This window comes from Talpa europaea, assembly GCF_964194135.1.
Source record: "Talpa europaea genome assembly, chromosome: 9".
In the NCBI taxonomy this organism is placed as follows: domain Eukaryota; kingdom Metazoa; phylum Chordata; class Mammalia; order Eulipotyphla; family Talpidae; genus Talpa; species Talpa europaea.
The window spans coordinates 22,781,228-22,801,925 of NC_140076.1; the positions used below are offsets into that span (position 1 = coordinate 22,781,228).

The 20,698-nt window shown below is 42.8% G+C and overlaps 1 protein-coding gene across 1 annotated transcript in view; it reads right to left on the reverse strand.

Annotated features, from left to right (window-relative positions):
- Positions 1-20,698, reverse strand: part of INPP5B (inositol polyphosphate-5-phosphatase B) — a gene marked incomplete at both ends in the record, with an annotated part of 50,009 nt that overhangs the window by 11,378 nt on the left and 17,933 nt on the right. Inside the window, 8 exons of the mRNA XM_084242273.1 lie at positions 1,132-1,241; positions 3,020-3,131; positions 4,608-4,795; positions 5,317-5,433; positions 6,097-6,211; positions 6,901-7,002; positions 7,855-8,022; positions 9,476-9,572. Coding sequence (XP_084098399.1) covers positions 1,132-1,241; positions 3,020-3,131; positions 4,608-4,795; positions 5,317-5,433; positions 6,097-6,211; positions 6,901-7,002; positions 7,855-8,022; positions 9,476-9,572 — 1,009 coding nt within the window. The remainder of the gene's footprint in view (positions 1-1,131; positions 1,242-3,019; positions 3,132-4,607; positions 4,796-5,316; positions 5,434-6,096; positions 6,212-6,900; positions 7,003-7,854; positions 8,023-9,475; positions 9,573-20,698) is intronic.

Below are 20,698 nucleotides of genomic sequence, written 5' to 3' on the forward strand. Positions count from 1 at the left end.
TGAAATTCTGGCTTTCCCACTTGCTTCCCTGGGAAGCCCTTTTATTCTTCTATGCTTTGGCGCCTCAGTTTATAAAATGAGGATAATAAAAATCACACACCTCAGTGGGTTGTTGAGATGTTTAAATAAGATAATACAGGTTTAAATAAGACATTTAAATGAGGGCCTCCCCTGGTGGCGCAGCGGTTGATCGCTGGGCTGCGAAGCTGCCTGCAGCCTCTGCAGTGCCGGTTCGATCCCCGGCCACCGGGTGAGGGTTCCACATGGCGCGCAGACCTCTCCTGCTACCCGCTGCTCCCCTCAGCAGTGTACTTCGGTCCTTCTGTCTGTTCTGCTCCCCGCTCTGGCTCTGGTGAATTCTCTCACCCTCCCAAGCTTCTGACTGTACCCAGTGCTTGTAAAAATAAATAAATAAATCTTTAAAAAAAAAAAAAAAAGATTTAAAAAAAAAGACATTTAAATGAGATAATACAGGTAAAGTGTACTAGATAGTGCATGACATACTGTAAGCACTTAGTGAAAGTAATTAAATGTATTCACTACCATGTAGTGACCAAGCACAAGATGAGTAAGAATCATCTTATCACCCTAAGCATAGTTGAAAAGGAAATCAGTGTCAAGAATGGTTACAGAACAGGGCCTCCCTGGTGGTACAAGGGGTTAAGACGCAATCTATGAAGCTATCCGCAGCCACTGCAAGCACGAGTTTGATCCCCAGCCAGGGAGAAAACCACATGGTATAGCAGACCTCTCCTGACTCGCCTGCTGCTCCCCTCAGTAGTGTATTTCAGTCAATCTGCCTGTTCTGTTCCCCGCTCTGTCTCTGGTGAATCCTCTCACCCCTTTCTACCCATGCCCCACACCTCTGGCCATACCCCAGCACTTGTATGCATAAAAAAAAAAAAAAAAAAAAAAAAAGAATGGTTACGGAACAAAGCATGGGGTCAAAAGGAAAACTTGTAGCAAGGCAGCTTGCTTAAGGAGCTGACAATGAAACATCTAAACAATATAAAACATCCGAGAACAAGTCACAGGAAACCTATATTCTTTTTAGGCTTCTGTGGGCAAGTACCTCCTAGAAGTTCTGGGTTTCAGTTGCCCCCCCCCCCACAGCAGCAGCCTCTGACCTACCTGGTATCCCAATCATCGGAGCCAGTATCATACTTATAGGTAGGCTGGAACGTGAGCTCGCCCTCTGTGAAGCCTTCAAAGACAGCCTTTGCGGCCACCTGAATTTTCAGCTACACAAAAGGATGGAAGAAAAAATAATCTCAGATTAAAAAGGTCAAACCTTGAAGGAGTGGAGGAAAGGACATCGATGTGGAATCTGAAGCCTGACCCAGAGGTAAATGCCCATGAGAAAGCTATTCTCTAAAATAATGCGTTAACTAGCTCCTAGGAAGCAGAGCAAGCTGACCACTTCTCCTCCTGTTATACAGCTTGTAAGGTTCTTTTATATAAGTGTACCTGGATCCCAGGGCCGCAGCACCATCTTACTGAGACATCTCTAAGGGTATTAAGTACCAGCATACAGAGCATTTCTCATTCCAAGTACCAAACATTTCATCTGTGCAGCACAGCTGCTCCAGTGACACAGACAACTGAGTAATCGAATTAGCTACGTGAACTGGTGGAGAGGCTGGGACTTAGTGTCCCCATCTGCAAATTTTGGATTTATAATAGATCTGCTTCAGAGGATTGCTGGAAAGAGGAACTGTCAACTTGGAACAGTGCCCGATACATTATAGTAATAGCTAGCCTCCTTCCTGTTCACTAACTCCAGGCTCTCTTTCCAGAGGATCTCATTCTCAGCAAGAGATTAAAGATCACAGGTGTTCCCATGTCCTCCCTGGAGCACCACCTCAGCTCTATGTGGGCTAATGAAGAACTGCAGCTCTACCGCTGAGGACAGGGTCAGCTATCCAGGGGATAACAGCTGCCAAAGGACTTAAAGTATGAATTCCTTTAAAAAAAAAAAAAAGAAAAAAAGAAAAGAAAAAGCAACAGGAAACTATAAAGACTTAGGTATTGCTGTAAGTAAACAGATGTTTTGGAGGTTGATGATTTTTAAAGTAGGTATATATAGGCCATAAAATCATTTGGAAAGCAGAGAACACACAAAGTGGGTACAAGTACTTGAGGAAAGACAGAAAAATGAGCCAGAGGAGAGAGGGATTAAACTACTAGGGAAATCAGAATGCCTCAGTCCAGAAGTAATAAAGAGTTATAGAACAGATTGGGTTAATGCTGAAATGAAGAATCAAAATAACTTACTAAGGAAGCAAGTTGGAAAGGAAAATGGGTCAATGAAGAGAGTATAACAGACACTCTCAATACAATAAAGACAGATAAAACAGAGTTGAGTTTTTTTGTCTTCAGTTGATCTGCACTGGGAAGGGCAAGGAGAGAAGTAACAGAAAGATTTAGACCAATGACAATACTACGGTGTTACTGACTAAAAAGAAAAAGGACTTCAACGTTTTGAACAATTCTGATCACTTGCAAGGTTCTGAAATCTATTAAGAATAGCCTGAAGAAAGTCAGAAACTGGTTCCTCTAGTCCTGTGAAAAGGCTAATCTCTGAGGAAAACACTAACCTAACACTGGAGTAGAACAGCAGGTCACAGAAGGGATTCCTGTCAGGAGGGAGGAGAGGCCCTCGGGGAGAAGAGTTGTCGTTCACACTGGACAAGTCTGCTGAGAAGAAGAAGGGCGGGAGCAGGAAGCGCCTTCAAACCTCTAGTCAATCACCTGAATATATCAAGTCTCTTCCTTACAAGAAGTTTGGTATGTTTCTAGCCTCAGCTTGAATGAACACTGGAGAGCGCTCGCGAGAGGGGGGACGTAAGCTCTTGCCCTGAGGGAGACGAGGAGAGAAGGAAGAAACAAACGAGTGGACATCGGCTACTCAGAGAAACCCCCAAGTTGAGGAAGAAGAGGCTGAGAGTTGGGGAGCCAGGCTTCTCCAGCCCCTCACAGTGGGGCCAGCGCCTGAAGAGGGCCAGGCGGCCATCTGTACCTGATCGTACGCATACAGGGTTTGAAAGGCCTTCTCCTCGATGAGCTTTTTCACTCTTTCCACATCCAGCTCTTCTATCCTGTAGTTGAGGTCCCCCAGCCACAAGATCACACTGTGGGGACAGAGCACAAAGGTCACAGGGTTTGGGAGGGACTTGACCCATCTCATCCGTCATGCTTCTGACAGAAGGTCCCTGAGGCTCAGTCTCTTAGGACCTGGGTGGGGAAGTGACTCAGCTGTTCAGGAATTTTATTTTCTCCAGCTCTCCCATTAATATCATGTCTAACGTGCTGCTTACTCAATTATCTTGGCCCAAGTTCATTTTAAATGGCCTTGAGTTCTCCTGGACGATATAATTCTTATATGGTTGAAAAAGATAGTCTAAGATCTAAAAGCAAGACAGTTATTTACCTCATTCCTGGGAAGAGGCAACAAAAGATCAAGTATGGGGATCATGGCAAATACCCAGGGATCCCAACCAGATGATGCCAGGGTGCTGCCTCTGCCTCCATGCCCACTTCAGTTCACAAGACACACTCTCAGTCTGTTTCTAGAGCTGACTTCCTCTGAAACAAGGCTCTACGATGAATTCCTGACTGAACCACCACATGACTAGCTGGTTCTTTTTTTGCAAAGAGACGGATGTTTTACCACAAAGGCTGTTTTGGGGAAAAGATCACCGAATGCTCCCAGATGACACCACACAGCCCATAAAATCTAACAGTGTTCTGTCTGAAGCCAACAACCAGACATTAGGGAATCTGTACAGCAACACACTACACACACACACCCTAAAAGAAATGCACCACAAGCTCAAAGAAGACAGACTGACATGCAAGCTGCTCCCTCACAAACTAGGACACTGCCGGTACAGCAGAATGGAACACACACTCCCCAGTAGGGTTCCTAGAGAAGGAAAGCCATCCTGTCAGCTTCCAGAACACCAATGAGCTCAAGATGCTTCCAACACTGCAGCAGGCGGGATGAGAGGCTGGACTCTGCTCCCTGGCAGACATGGCCCAGTGGCTTCTTCCTCTTTATGAAAGAAGTGGCACAAGCTTCAAGTGTTCCTGCAAAGTCTGAAATTCTAACATGCCTTGAATTTAGACGTATAAGAGATAAACGAAATAAAGAGAATAGACAGGAATTAGCATAAGATGCTCCAAGCAGCTACAACTACAGCTTTGCAAAGTGAGATCAAGAGGCATAAGACTAAGAGAAGGCAGTCCAATTCTCAATTACATATCCTCTGGAAAGACACAGAAAACCCTGAGACACACTTCTAAAGCCTGGGTCTAAGTTGTTTGGTCTCTAGTTGATTTCCTCAGGAGGTTGTGCCAAGGCAGAACCATATTCAAATAAATCAATTACATTTTCCAGGGGCAAATGAGATTTGCAGAAGATTCTAGAGGTCTGTCTGATGGCGAGTTAGGAAGCTGAAAATTTCCAAGGGATATAATGCATATGTCAGTGAGAGCTGGCTGGTGTTTGAAGTGTAGCAGCAGAAGTCCCCATCAGATCCCTCCCCAACCAAACACAGCCCAGCACGCTGGCAGGAGAACTGTTTGGGGCAGAAGCCTGGACTCACTCATGCTTGCTGATGGTGAGTGGGGGGAGGCTTGGGTCAGCCTGACAAAACTGCATGCGAGAGCAAATGTCCTTGTAGTCCTGGTTCCTCCTCTCATATTCTTCTGTGTGGGCTGCCAAGTGGGAATTCACAACACAGATGCTGGTGTTGTAGAACTGGAACCTGATGGCCACTCCTCCTTTGTTACCCTATGAAAAGGAGCCCAAAAAATCCAATGCACAACCTAATCATGCCAGTCATTTAAACCTGCACACTTTCAACACTTTTCTCTTAATTAGTCTGCATAAGAGGCCTGTGAGGTAAGCAGAGCAGGGCTATTGTCTGTATTTTACAGGTAAGAAAGCAAACCCAAAGGGGCAAAATGACTGGCCGTCAGGCCAAGCTGAGTCCACTTTCCACTAAGTCACATGCAAACCATCTGCTCACCCTTCTCCACGTGAAGGTATGTTCTGCAGGAGAACCTACAAACGGGGCTTTAACAGCCTCAAGAAGAGGAAAACCCAGAAACCTTTCTTTTCTTTGGTAACCCCAACGTTGCTTCAGTAACTCATCTCACGGGCTAAATGGGAGGCTCAACTAGAGACGTCAGTGAGGAGCAAACAAGTACTCTCCAATCGGGGCACAAGTCGTCACAATCTCCAGAGAAGTAGGGTCAAAATCCTGGGGATCAAGGCTCTCCATAGGCCAAACACATCACCCAAGAACTCACCATTCTCCCCATGATTCCTGTCCCCACAGTCTCAGCTTCCACTTCTGAGATGTATGCTGCATGTTCGTGCCTGACATATAACAGCAGCATGATCCCAACCAGCCGGATAAGCTTTACCTGGAAGGCAAAGCCAAACATGCAAGTCATGGCATTAAATAGGAATTGAGGGCCTCCCTGGTGGCACAAGGGGTAAAGCACCACATTAGAAGCTATCTGCAGCAAGTATTCAATCCCCAGCTGGCCAGGGAGCTATCCACATGGCACGACAGACCTCTCCTGTCTCACCCGCTGCTCCCCTCAGCAGTGTATTTCAGTTGATCTGCCTGTTCTGCTCCCCACTCTGTCTCTGGTGAATCCTCTCACCCCCTGCACTTCTGGCCTATAACCCAGTTCTTATATGCATAAATAAATATTTTTAAAAAAAGACAGGAATCGAAAACTTACATGGCTTTCCTTCTCCAGAGAAGTAAATATCGTAAAGGAAAAGTGGTCTTGATGCTCCCTAAGAGTATTAACACGTCCGCTTTGCCGCACCATGTACAACACAGGGTCAATCACCTGTTCGACTCCCTGAGCCTAACAGGTAACCTACACAGCCTACAAGTGCCAAGACCCTGTGTCCTTCCCACCCAGAGGTGCCCCTTCAGGAGGACCTGGGACTGAAACTAGTAGGATGATTAGTACTGGCTTACAGTAAAGGTCATGGGCAGAGGGGGAAAATGTCTTAGAATTTCCTTTTGTGGCAACATAAAATTAAAAGGTCCCTGATTTCTCTCTTACCTTTGCATATTTGGCATCTGGATGAAGCCCCTCTGATACAGCTTTAAACCACTCTTCCTCCTTTGGGGTATCATGGAAGAAAAAGGCCTCCTTACTCAGATCAAGCTCCTGGAACCTATTAAGAGAAGTGACCTGTTAGAAGCAGTCACAGGCAGGCAGGGAGGTAAGCTGGAACTCTTTTTTTCAGTTAACCTTCCTTCTCATCTTGGTGACCAACAAGATGTTGAATGTTTAAGTAATGAAATTCAGTTCAAGAGGCACTGAGGGTTTTAACAAAGAGTTAAACTAAAAATTAAACAGTACCGGGTCTCCCTGGTGGCACAAGGGGTTAAGACACAACCTATGAAGCAATCTGCAGCCACTGTAGCACTAGTTCGAACCCCGGCCAGGGAGCTACCCACATGGTGCAGCAGACCTCTCCTGACTCGCCCACTGCTCCCCTCAGCAGTGTATTTCAGTCACTCTGCCTGTTCTGTTCCCCATTCTGTCTCTGGTAGATCCTCTCACCACCACCCCTATGCCTCTGGCCTGTACCCCAGTTCTTATATGCATAAATAAATAAATCTTTAAAAAATTAAACAGTACCATTTGCATGCCAACCACATTAAAATTAACAGGGCCAGAAATTTGTTTACTATGAAAAAGAACATCAATTGGAGAAGCAGCTGTTACTGTGATTGCTCATTTTTCAACCCCTTCACCTGCTGTGAAGACTCCGTTACAGCCCTCCCATGTGCCCATCCCTTCTACCAACGCTGTGCGTCCTTGAGGCTATAGAGGCAGAACTAGAAGAGAAACACTTACCCTATACAGTATACATCTGGGGCCTGAATACCCTGGCTGAGCCAGGGCCGGAGGCATTCTTTGGGGGACTGGCCATTCACATTGTATGTTCCCACAAAAAACCTGTCACCAAAGAGAATCAATCAATTGCTCATGAGGGAGTATGGAGTAGGGACTACATGACAGGAGAAAGCATTTTAGCCTGATTGGCTTGGTTTCAGTCTCTCCGGAGTGGAATTTAAGACATAAGAAGTGTCACATCTAACCAAGACCACTGGCTATGGCACCAAGGGGTAACCTGCCATGCTATGTGTTGCTGTGATACCTTCAAACAGTATAGGCCTTCTGTGAACTTCTACAGAACTTCTGTGAACTAGGCCTACTTAGCTTACACATTTGAGAGCCATAATCCATAAAATGATCCTTTAGTCTATGTATGTGATAGAAATGAAAAAGAGAAAAAGTACCTTGGTCATTAATCTCCAAAGGAAATCAACACCAGTGTTACCATAATTCACTGTTCACGTCCCTGAAAGTAATATTACTTTGTTGTATTCTTCCAATGCAATAATTTTAGAAGACTTAACAGAACCCTACAACCTTTTCATTTGCCTTTCAGTAATCTTATCTGATAAGACTACCAAACACTAATTTTACTTCACTGACTTCAGTTTAAGTGACTCTGCAAAGGCTCAGAGTGACAGAAAGTTACACAAAAACCAGCTATCACTCCCCTACACCACTTCAAATACATCTATAACTATTTGTAAGTTATGTCACCCCCACAGTACACCCCTACTACAGTGTCTGGCCAGAAAAGACATAGAATACATACCTGCTAATGAAGAGAGAAAGGAACCATGCATTTAGAAAAGGATGAGAGAGACTCTGTAGAAGGATCTGCTTGGAGGATTTCAATTTCAGAAAGCTGATGACACTTTTGCTTTGAAAACAGTCTAAGACACAGTTAGCTACCTGAAGTTCTGGATGTAGGTATAATCATCTTCTTTCTGTACTAGCTGTGATTTCACCATCGTCTCTCGTAATCCAAACTTCTGCACTGATAAAATATGAGCCTTGTCTGACACCATGATAGTGGAGGAGCGAACCATGTCAGTCATTTCAGACTTGGATTTATTCTGTCTAGATAAACAACAACAAAATTATCATGTTTTCATGAGTCCTCTGTGACAAAACTTGAACCGAAAGTGAGAAGTTTCCGCGCACAAACATCTTAATTGATGACTTCAACGAACATTTCTTGAGTCATTCGTGAGATTCCATTAGAGCAATATGTCAAATTTAGTCAAAAACTTTAAAGGAGGCCAAAGTGAGACTTATTTATTAACACTATCTCTCTGTGGAACTAAGTCAAGTCACATGTTTTTATTGCAGAGTACATTGGTCCAGAGATTTTTCTTAGAACATATTCACACTCTCAAGCCAGAAGAGGACATTGAAGGTTATAGAATTGAATTCCTTCAGTTTTCATAAGAGAAAAATCAGACCCAGCATCATCAGTGATCCCTCCAGCTAGATGGCCGCAGGATAAGGAGCAGAATTCAGATCTGACAATGTGTTCTGGACCCAAGTGCCTTACATAACAAGCCTATAAAAGTACCCAGATCCTTTGACTTGATAATTCAGCTTCTCTATTACATAGGAATCATACCAAAATTTTTTAAAAGTCAACAAAGTTTTTATTTTATTATGATTTGTGTAGCTTTAATAGCCATACTAAAAATTATTTAAATGAAAAATTAAAAAACTAAATTTAAATTATTCAAATGACGACATATCAAGGTAAGTAAAATATAACATAGTTCCCTAACAGAATCTTGATAATAGCTCAAGAAATGTTTATGAAGGTCACAAATTAAGATGTCGAAAGCTGAGGAGATGCCAGATAAATGTTTGTTTGGTAGCACTAGCATCATGTACATACTAAGTGAGGTTATTTTAAAATCTAGCTATGGAGACACCAAGGAGGCTCAAAAGTGGGAATCAAAGTTCTAGTTATACTTAAATTCCTTGTTGTTTAAGTGCATAAATAAAATACTGACACAGATAAGAAAGCACTGTCATCTTGACCAGATGGTTCTGGATATGATCAGTAGGGGGCAATGGAGTACAGAAAAAAATATATGGGCACGTCAGTAAAAAGGAGTAAATTAAAAGGAAAAAAAAACAACTGAAAAAGGAAGTATCTTCAAAGTCAGAAAACTTCTAAAAAAGAATGCAAGGGAGAAACCAAAATGTTTCTAGTCTCTGTTGCTAAGGTAGGGTTAGCTGAGCAGCTTCAAATCCTAGATCTGCTACTCCCAAATTCTGGATCTTGGGTGAGTTATAAATAACCCCTCTTCATCTGAGTTTCCTTAGCTGTAAAGCAGAGAAAATAATGGTAACGACCTCTTAGATAAGAGCTTCCATGTAAGCACATGGTGCCCGGCATACACAGTAAGTATATAATAAATGTCCAACAGAACTCCGGCCAGCTACCCTGGGGCAACTGACATCATGCACAGTAATGATCTCAGTTCTGTAAAGAGAAAAACCTTGCCCTAGTGAGGTACAAACAAAGGGGGAGATGCATTACCTTGGAGGCAAATGTTCAGGTTTATCCTGACCCCAGGAGCTCTGGTCCACAGGCAGACCTTTCCCATTTGGCTTCGATTCTTCCAAGTGAGAGGGACCTACAGAGAGGGGAAGAAATTAAAACCTTCTTACATATGCTTCACATACAGGCCACAGTTTATCAAATTGCAGTCCAGGAATTATTGGTATGCCACGTGTTGTTTGACGCACAGAACAGGCCTACACTGGTGTCCAGGTGAGGCTCCCTCGGAGCATACGAACGGGAGAAAATATTTCATCCAGATGTCCTTGCAGAAAACATAACTACTCCAACTAGCCCGATCTCCTTTGCTTGGAGACAGAGTGCATTATAGGAAAAAATACTGTGCAATCTACAGACCTAAGTTCTATCACCAGACCTACTATTTACTAAACTTTGACTTTGGCATCTCTTGACCTCAGTAACTTGACTGGTCCTGCCTCCCTCACAGGCTTATCACAGGGCTCAGAGTTGATATGTGCGTAAGCACTTTGAAAACCACACAGCCTATGATAAAATATAAATAATGATCTTATTACCATTTACTCGCAGTGAAACTTCAAGGAGGAAAAAAGGCAAGGGTCAGAGATCTAAAAGTGAAAGGATCTAAAGAGCTCTCTAGAGAATGAGAAGTGCTTGTCACTGTCAACAAATTACCTTGAACACCAAAGAGCCCAAGGATTATTGACACAGAAATATTTGGGCAAAGTTGTTACACCAAGATCAGTGATAAATCTGAAAAGGAAAATTAATGTCCCGATAATGTCTCTGCTCCTTGGGCCTCCCGGTGGTGCGGCGGTTAAGTGCCGTGCTGTGTCTGCAGCCTCTGCAGTGCCAGTTTGATCCCGGTCGACCATCGAGGGTCCCACATGGCACGGCAGACCTCTCCTGTCTCGCCCGCTGCTCCCCTCAGCAGTGTGTTTCGTTAGTCCTCCTGTTACGTTCCCCGCTCTGTCTCTGGTGAATCCTCTCACCTTCCCACACATCTAGCCTGTACCCTGGTTCTTGCATAAATAAATAAATTTTTGAAAAAAAAAGTCTCTGCTCCTTAAAAGTCAAATCTCTTGCCAACAGAGGGTAGCATACAGAGGCCACAGAGATGATGCTCCAAAACACAAGTTTCAGGGCACACTGGAAGCATGAAACATTACTTTAGAATTTTGTTCTGAAGACCATTACTTAACATGGATTTTTCAACCATGCATTTCACCATTCACATGAGCCAGAAAAGAAACAAACTTTGCATTGGAAAAGAAAACACAGTCAATTGACAAAAAACAATTACGTTTCAGTGCTTCTAATCAATCACCAAAACCTTTTAATTTTGCCTCCTAAAAGCCACAATATTAATATATTCCCACTCCCAAGGCACTGTACCACTGTACCAACACCAGGGTACCAACATCTCCCTTGAAAGTCTACAAAAATTTCATCTAGTCTCCCTGCCTCCTTTTTCAATCCACCCACTCTAATCCAATCTTTATTGTGGTCAGGAGATTTTTCTAAGTAAATATGACACATCAAGACCTTTTAAAAGCTCTTCCAGGCTGGCTCTTCCCAGTCTGGATCCTGAATACCATATATTATATCATAGTTGTTGCTGTTATACAAATATCCCATCAGAAACCCACTTCCTTCTTCCTCACTCTGCTCTATACAGCTATGTCCTATCCATCCAGTGGCCAGGAGTCAGCAAACATTTTCTGTAAAGGGTCAGAGAATAGATGTCCTAGGTTTTGCTGGCCACAGTCTCTTGCAACTATTCAGCTCTGCTGTTGTAGTGTAACGGTAGCCATGAGCATGGCTGTATTCCAATAAAATCTTACTTATGAACAATGAAATTTGAATATTACATAATTTTCACATCACAACATGTTATTCTTTTTAAATTCTTTTTGAACATTTAAAAATGTAAAAACAATTCTTAACTCACCAGCTATACAAAAGCAGGTAGTGGGCTGGATTTGGCCTATGGTCTGTAGTTAGCCAATTCTGGTTGTTGGCCACATCTTAGAGTTCACGTCTTAGAAGACTTCCCTGGCCCATCCTATACTGGTAAGGTGCCCTGACATTGGTGTTCTAGCTCCCTGCATTTCTCCCATCATAGCTTGATGCATTGGAACTATCTCCCTAGCTAGGCTATAAGCTTACTGAAGACAAAACTGTACATATCCCCGTCACCCAGCACACCAGTTAGCATATTATAAGCAGTTCAATCACTCAACAATTAATAGAAAATACTGGATAAATATGGGTCCCTTATGTGCCTTATATAAATATCTAAGGTCAAGTCTATAGCGTTCTTTTGGAATGTTTCAGATCTTATTCTCCATTGGCTTTAGCACAGACCAAAAATAAGAAAGAGGGAAGCAGAATAGGGTGTTTCCAGAATTCTATAATCTCACAGTTAATTAATTCTAGAGATTGAATTCTACTTAGATTTAACTTCTCTTGCTTTTTTTCTCACTGAGTGACAGAACCAAGGTATCTAAGTTAGTGAATGCATACTGGGATGCCTATTAGAATGACTGAAAGCCAAAAAACGTATAATACCAATGGCTAACAGGAAGTGGAGCAACCAGTAACTCATTCATTGGCTGTAGGGATAGAAAATGGTGCAGTTACTTTGGAAGCACTTTGATAGGTTCTTACAAAGTTAAACATAGCCTTACCATGTGATCCAAAAATCATCCTCCTGGTATTTTTTCATTTGAAAATGTATGTTCAGATAAAAACCTGCATGCAAATGTTTATAGCAGCTTTATTTAAAATCATGAGAAACTGAAACCAACCGAGATGCCCTTAAATAGGTGAATGGATCAACAAACTGTAGTATAACTATATAATGAAATATTATTCAGCAAAAACAAGAAATGATTTATCAAGCCACAAAAGACATGAATAACTCTAAAATTTATATTATTAAGTCTGAAAAAGTTACATACTGGACATGCGACACTCTGGATAAAGGAAAACTACAGAGATGATAAATAGATCAGTGGTTGCCAAGGGGGTGGGTGAGGGAGCAGTAGGATTAAATAAGTAAAGCACAGGGGACTTTTTAGGGCTTTAGGGCAGTGAAATAATTCTGTAAGAAACTAGAAGGGTGGGCCTCTCCTGGTGGCACAGTGGTTGAGCATTGGGCTACGAAGCTGCCCGCAGGCTCTGCAGAGCTGGTTCAATCTCCAGCCGCCGGCGAGGGTCCCACATGGTGCATAGACCTCTCCTGCCGCGCCCACTGCTCCCCTCAGCAGTGTATTTCATCAGTCTGTCTATTCTGTTCCCCGCTCTGGCAAATTCTCTCAACTTCCCGTGCTTCTGACTGTACCCAGTGCTTGTATAAATAAAGAAATAAATCTTAAAAAAAAAAAAAAAAACTAGAAGGGTGGATATAAGACACAGGTTTCCAAGCCCATAGACCTTTACAGCACAAAGAATGAACCCTAATGCACACAATTTTACCAAAAAAAAATCACTTACGAGATCAGGAGTTCCTTGAGTGAAATGCAGAAAATGATAAAAGAATCTACTAGTATATTATAAATGTGTGAAACACCTCACTAAAGTGGGGAGAGAAAAAGTGCTGACCTAAGTAACTTTGGAAATCCATAAAACTAAAAGCAAAAAGACACTACAAACAAGCATTATATTCTAGTTGATAATGTAGTTTCCCATAATGGGGGGTGTGTGTGGATTAAATCTGAAACCACTATATATGAATACTGGAGCTGAACAATTAAGTTAGTGAATGGTAGATGGTAGGAGTCAGATTTCTCCCTGTTGGAGTGGAAGCTTCCAGATAAATAAGGGCAGGAGGCTTCAGTGATCGATATGGTAATAAGGTAGAGCTGGAAATAGTATGAACTTACCTTAATATAGATACAGATGGTTGCATAAAGAAATATTTATAGGTATGTATATTTATAGGTAAATATATTTGATAGTATACACATATATTTCCTTTTTCTGAGTCTAGATGTAGGACACACCAGTAGCAAGGACCATACTTAATGCCCAGACCTTGGTTTTGAATGCCATTCTCCCAATAGGAAAAGCAGAGTTCCTTGTATCTGTTATTTTAGGAGTGGGCACAATGTATATATGGTGGGCATGCAGCATTTTGTGGTGCCAGAAAGCAAGAAATTGCTCAAAAAAAAAAGAAATAAAAACAAAGGCAAAAATGCTGACAGTGATAGGAGTTAAGCCTGAGGGACTCAGGATCTATTAGAAAGAGCGCCAATGGCCATAGTTGGAACAATTTCAGCAACCAAATAAAGTGGTACTGTGTGATAACTCAAGGTATAAAATAAGTGTTAGCCCATACTGATATAAATAATTGATTTTTTTTTAATGGTGGATAAACAGGGCCTCCCTGGTGGCGCAAGGGGTTAAGACACAGCACTATGAAGCTATCCACAGTACCCCAGCAAGGGAGGTGACCCACATGGTGCAGCAGAACTCTCCTGTCTCGCCCGCTGCTCCCTGCAGCAGTGTGTTTCAATAGACCTGCCTGTTCTGCTCCCCGCTCTATCTCTGATGAATCCTTATATACACACACGCACATCTGTACCTCTGTCCTACACCCCAGTTATTGTAAGTATAAATAAATAAATCTTTTTTTAAAAAAAAAAGATTTATTATAGCAGAGAAACCTGACCACGTTGACCTCAGCCAGATGATCAAGGTTCAGGTCCACAGTGATTTGACGCTGACAGTCATACCTTGATATGCTGTGGTAAAAATAGACTTCACATCTGTTGCCTTCCTTGTAAAACAGATAACTTCTGTCTAACCATGAGGAAACACCAGACAAAACCAAGCTGAGGGCCATTCTACAAAACACCTAACCAGAGTCCTCAAAACTGTTAGGTCATCAAAAACAAAGAAAGTGACAGTCACAGCCTAGAGGAGCGTAAGGTGGTAAGATGACTTGTGTAATGTGGGATCCGAGGTGCGTTCCCAGGACAAAAAAGGGACACAAGGTTAAAACAAAGGAAATCTGAATAAAGGATGGACTTCAGTCAATAATTTATCAATTAGTGGGCCTCCCTGGTGGCGCAAGGGTTAAGCACCGCACTATGAAGCAATCCGCAGCCTCTGCAGCATAAGTTGGATCCCCAGCAGGCCAGGGAGCAACCCACATGGCACAGCAGACCTCTTCTGACTCACCCGCTGCTCCCCTCAGCAGTGCATTTCAGTCTGCCTGTTCTGTTTCCTACTCTGTCTCTGGTAAATCCTCTCACACACACCCCACACACATCTCTGGCCTGTACCCCAGCTCTTGTATGCATAAATAAATAAATGTTTTAAAAAAATAATTTATCAATAGTGGTTGTTAACTGTGAAAAATGTGCCATAACTAATGTGAGGTAATAGTAGAGTGTGGAATATATGGGATCTCTGTACTGTCTTTATAATTTTTTCTGAAAATCTAAAACTATTCTTAAATTGAAATGCTTATTTTAAAAAAAAAGTCATAGGGGCCTCCCTGGTGGTGCATTCACACTATCACCACTGCAGCAGCCTGAGTTCAATCCCCAGCCAAGGCGCTAACCCACATGATTAGCAGACCACTCCTGTTTCACCCGCCACTCCCCTCAGCAGTGTATTTCAGTAGATCTTCCTGTTCTGATCCCCACTCTGTCTTTGGTGAATCCTTTCACCCCCTGCACCTGGCCCACACCCCAGTTTTTCTATGCATAAATATTTTTTTTTTAAATTTAAAAGTCATACTAAGGACTGATATAGAAACTCTTTGAATGGTTTATCTAGTCTCTGCATCACCTCCCAGTCTCTTTCTAACCGCTGCCTCGGCCCCTGTCTCCACAACTCTTATAACCTTCAAGTTTGCTAACCTTCAAGTTTCCAAATCCAGTGGTCACTCAATTTTCAACTAAGTCCACTGCTTCCAGCAGTACTTTATGGACAACCACTCCCTCTTTCAATAAACACGTCCTTTCTTCCTTGAAGGCACCTCCTTTCCCCATCTACCACCACTCCCTACCTCCAAGAAAGATTTCAGGCAAGGTGCTAGTAATGACCTATCCTCTAGCTACACTCTTTCTCATCTGGGCAACCTCATCGGCCATTTACCCTCAACATCGCTAAACTTCAGGGAAGTGCAAGTCAAACCACGATGAGTGATCGCCTCACACCCGTTAGAAAAGCTATTATCAGGAAGAAATAACAAGTATTGGTGAAGATACAAGAAAAAGGACCCTTTGTAAACAGTTGGCTTACAGTTGGAATGTAAACTGGCACAGCCACTATGGAAAACAGCACAGAGTTTCCTCAAAAAATTAAAAATAGAACTACCGTATGATCCAGTAATCCCACTTCAGGTCATTTATCTAGAGAAAGTGAAAATACAGAGGAAGACAGCTACCCCTCCCATTTTCATTGCAGCAGTATTTACAATGCCAAAATGCGAACAACCTAAGTGTCCACTGATGGATGAATGGATAAAGAAAATGTAGTAAATCTAGACAATGGAATATTTTCAGCCTTAAAAAACAAAGAAATCTTGCCATTTGTGACAATATGTATGGAACATGAGGAAGGGCATTATGCTTAAGTGAATGAAGTCAGAGACAGACAAGCATCATTGACCGTACTTACATGTGGAATCTAAAAAAGTCAACATAAACAAAATACCTAAGCTCCCAGATACAGAGAACAAAATGGTGACTGCCAGAGGCAGGGCACAGAAGGTGGGCAAAAGGTGGGGTCAAATGTTACAAACTCCCAGTTGTACGATAAGCAAGTTCTGGGGATGTGATGGACAGTGTAGTGACTACAGTAAAGAATATTGTATTGTATATTGCAAGTTGCTAACAGGGCCTCCCTGGTGGCCCAGGGGTTAAAGTCTCGGTGCTATCAAGCTATCCCCAGTCACTGCAGCATGAGTTCGATCCCTAGACAGGGAGCTAACCCACATGGCACAGCAGACCTCTCCTGCCTTGCCCACTGCTCCCCTCAGCAGTGTATTTTAATAGATCCATCTGTTCTGCTCCCTACTCTGTCTCTGGTAAGTCCTCTCACACCTTCCACACCTCTGGCATAGACCCCAGTTCTTGTATGGATAAATAAATAAATCTTTAAAAAAAGAAAGAAAGAAAGAAATTTGCTAAGAGATCTTAGGAGGTTCTCAACACACACAAAAAAAATTCTGTAACTATGTATAGGGATGAATGTTATTAGACTTACTGTGGTAATCATTTTCTATCAAATCATGATGTTGTACAACTGAAACTAATAAGTCAATTATAGCTCAATTTAAAAAAAAAAAAAAGCTCACTGATCACTCCAAAATTTACATCTCCAGCCTGAACCTTTCACCTGAACTCCAGATTCCTATAGTCATTTCCCCTCTTAGTCCTCTTCTTAATAAATGGCTCTATCATTCAACCAGCTGCTCAGAATAAAAGCCCAAGATTCACTTATCACTCCTCTTTTTTCACCTTATACACACATCTAATTCACTGGTAATTCAGGTAAATACTACCTTCAAAAATATACTTGTAAGTTCTCTTTTTGAAGGTGGAACTTCTATTTTTGAACTTCCATGCTTACCCTTCTGTCATTTTCTGTGTAGCAGCAAAAGTGAATGTGGAAAAAAAAAAAAAAAGAAAGTAAGTCACTATATCAGATGATTCCCATCCCATTCAGAATTAAATCCAATGCCCTGAATAGAGCTGCTAAGGCTCTATCTAAGCTGGCCTCTGCCTCTCCTTGGTCTCACGCACCGCGCTCCACCTCACTCAGGCTCCATCTTGCCATACTTCCTTTTTCTTGTTTCTGGATCAGGTTAAGCTTATTCCCAAGCCAGGGCCTTTGCTCTTGCTGACCCCTCTGCCTGCAATGCTCTTCGTCCAGATCTCCACAGTGCTCGCTCCATTTCACCCAGGCCTCTGCTCAAATGTCAGCGGCCCCACACACCCTACCTAACAGGCCACACCACCCCACATCACTGCCCCTTGCTCCAAAGGTTCAGAGCACCCTTCCTGTCACAATAACTTGTTCAAAGTGCTTCCAAGCCAAAAAAATACCTAACAGTTCTGTTTAAGTATTCAAAATAAACAACTAAGTATTAAAGTCCTAATAACTTAATTCCCATAAGAATTAAGTGACAGTTTGGAAAAAAAAATACACAGAAATAAAAAAAAAAATGTTTCTATTTCATCTTAACTAACCACAGTTTCCTATGGAGGAGGCAAGTGTGCCTGATGGGTGCTGTAGGACTTATCAGGCCCTGAAACCCAACCTTCCACGTTGGTTTTGGTGTGGTACTTGTTTTTGATCATAGCAGCCACTGAAAAACCAGCTTCACAAAGATGTGTTGTTGAATGGAATACAGCACCATCTAATGTCGAAGCTATGAACTACTGTGAGTTAGACTTTCCTCCGGAGTTCAACAGATGCCCAGTATCTGTTTACCCTAACACATTTAAAAGTTCCAGTGTCTTGAGTTCACTGCAGTAGCTCAGGGTGCCTCGGCACAGTTTAGGAACCAAAATATTGCTATTCCTTTGTTCCCTTTTAGTACCACGATGTGACCAGCTACTTCCTCTCTGCGGGTCTTAGTGTCTTCATCTATAAAGTATGACTTTAACAGAAATACCTACTGGTGCTTTATAATATGCCAAGGCAAGCTAAGGAATAAGAGTTCTCTGCATGTCAGTGCTTTCTGAGGACTCACTCAGGATTTTGTTTCTTTGGGGAGCTCTGGACAGCCAGACTGAAAGGCTCATCCCCGAGTACCCCGCTTATGCCCCTGTACTGAGCAGAGGGTCACCCTGCAGACCTACATTTTGTCGATGCTTTCCCTGTACCTCTCCTGGCCCCAGCCCAGCAGCAAGGACTGGAACATCTTCATTCGTGACTCTATGGATGGAAACTTTAAGGCATGATTTGGGGGATTTCCAGCCACAGGGCAGTCTTCTCGGAATCTCTTCTCTCCTGAACCTGGCATGGAAGCTGGCTGTCAGCAACTGTTTACCAAACTGACCGTCACACAGCCCCATGGTTTCCTCTCTGGCTGCAGCTTCTTGTCCTGCCTCCTCCCCTGCTTCCCTACTCCCAACCTTGCCCTTTTCCAACCTCACACCTCCAAACCCTTGTCACCCAATCAGGTAGGCGATGTCTGGGATTTTTTCCTTTGTTCCCACGTTCTCGCTCACCAGATCCTACAAATCCTCACTCCTAACTATTTGTATACTTGACCCTCTTCCCTATCCCTACTGCCATGCCTTAGTTGAGGCCCTTCTGGAAAGAATATGCAATGATTTCCCTGGCTCCATTCTCAGTCCTAGCAATCCATTCTGCCAACATCTAGAAGAAAATGCCAATCCGAGATCATTCTTTTTTTTTTTATTTTTTAATTTTTAAAGATTTATTTATTTATACTAGAACCTGGGGGGGGGGAGGGTATAGGCCAGATGTGTGGGAGGGTGAGAAGATTCACTAGAGACATAGTGGGGAACAGAATAGGCAGATGGACTGAAGACACTGCTGAGGGAAGCAGAGGGCGAGGCAGGAGAGGTCGACCGTGCCATGTGGGTCTCTCCCTGGCTGGCCAGGAATCGACCTGGCACTGCAGAGGCTGCAGACAGCTTCACAGCACTGCGCTCAACCCGCTGTGCCACTGTGGAGACCCTGAGGTCATTCTTATTCATACACTCTCTCAATAACATCTGTCATCTTTGGAATAAAACCTACACCTCTGAGTATGAACACAGGACCTTTATACTGAACCCCAGACTACCTTTCTGGCCTCATTGCCACCACCCACTCCAACCTCTTCTCCTCCACCCCCCAGTCCAGTCATACCAAACTCTATCTTTTCGGATGTTGCCTCCTCACCACACTCTGGTTCAGGGTACATCCTAACTAACCCTAACCACGAATTCCAGTGTCATGTGATGAATGTCAAACTCATCCTTCAAGACTCAATTCAGGAGTCATCTCCTTCAAAAAGCCCTTACTGGCTTGCTCCTACTCTCACACACCCGGGACCTACCTGTATCAAGGCATTTACCGCAGTGGAGCCATAACTGTGTTTAGTTCTTTATTTGTCTTACCTTTTCAGCTACACCACAAACTTCCTGGCAGCAGAGACTCATGTTTATTTTATCTGTGGACCCCAGCTTACTGAGTAGGAGCCAACTTAGCAGTTCATGTGTAACTATATGTATAAAAATGCAGAAGTGTTCTTTTTTGTTGTTGCAAGTTCTGTGCATTGCACTGCATACTCTGCAGAACAAAATCCCTCTCACATGCCTTGCTAAATAGATAACTTGACCCTGAGGCTCCTTCCTTAGCCCTCCTTCCAAGCTGCAGTAGCATCAAACACAGATCTACAATCCCTTATCTGAAACCCATGGGGCCAAGGGAATTTTGGAATTCAGAATATGGGGGAGTTTAGTAATACATTACTTCTGCTGTAGATTATATAACACCCCCAGCTGGGTCTGAGATAACACCCCTTCAAATATATATCCATGGTGCAACTTTAAGTAGTAACACTTAGTAGGATAAATATTTATTTAGTAGGATAAATAAAGCCTATAGAGTCTTATGTCAGTTCAAATAAGTCTTACTGCCAAATTGAGCCAGACTTACAAAAAATTATTTTTCAGTCTTCGGAGCTTTTTGCATTTCAGAACTGCTGATAAGGGTTTGTGGAGGATAGTTAAGGGCGTGTTCTGACATATCTGTATGTGTCAGAAAGGCCTGGAGTATGTGTCTACAGACATACTTACAAAGACATATTTACAAAGACAAACACGCCTGCACGTGGGTAAGTCAGGAAGGGGACACACCAAAATGTCAATAGCAGTCATTGTGAGAGGTAGGATTTCTTTTACTTTTTGCTTACAGGTACTTCCAAAGTTAGCTACAATAACATATATTTTCTGTATAGGAAATAAACAAGCAAACAGCTAAACACATAGACACACAGTGCAAAGGTTTTGGAGTCAAGGGTAGTGTCCATGACAGATATTGCCACCACTTGTTCTATGACCTTGAGCAACCATCTAACTTCTCTCAGCTTCTGCTTCCTCAGCTGAATAGCGATAACAGTCTCTGTCTGCTGTGGTTGCCGCCTTCTTTTCCTATGGTTAACTATCCCTCGCTGCATGGACAAAAGGTGCTTAGAAGCCAAACCCGACCTTCTGAAGGCCCAGATCTATAGAACAAAGACAG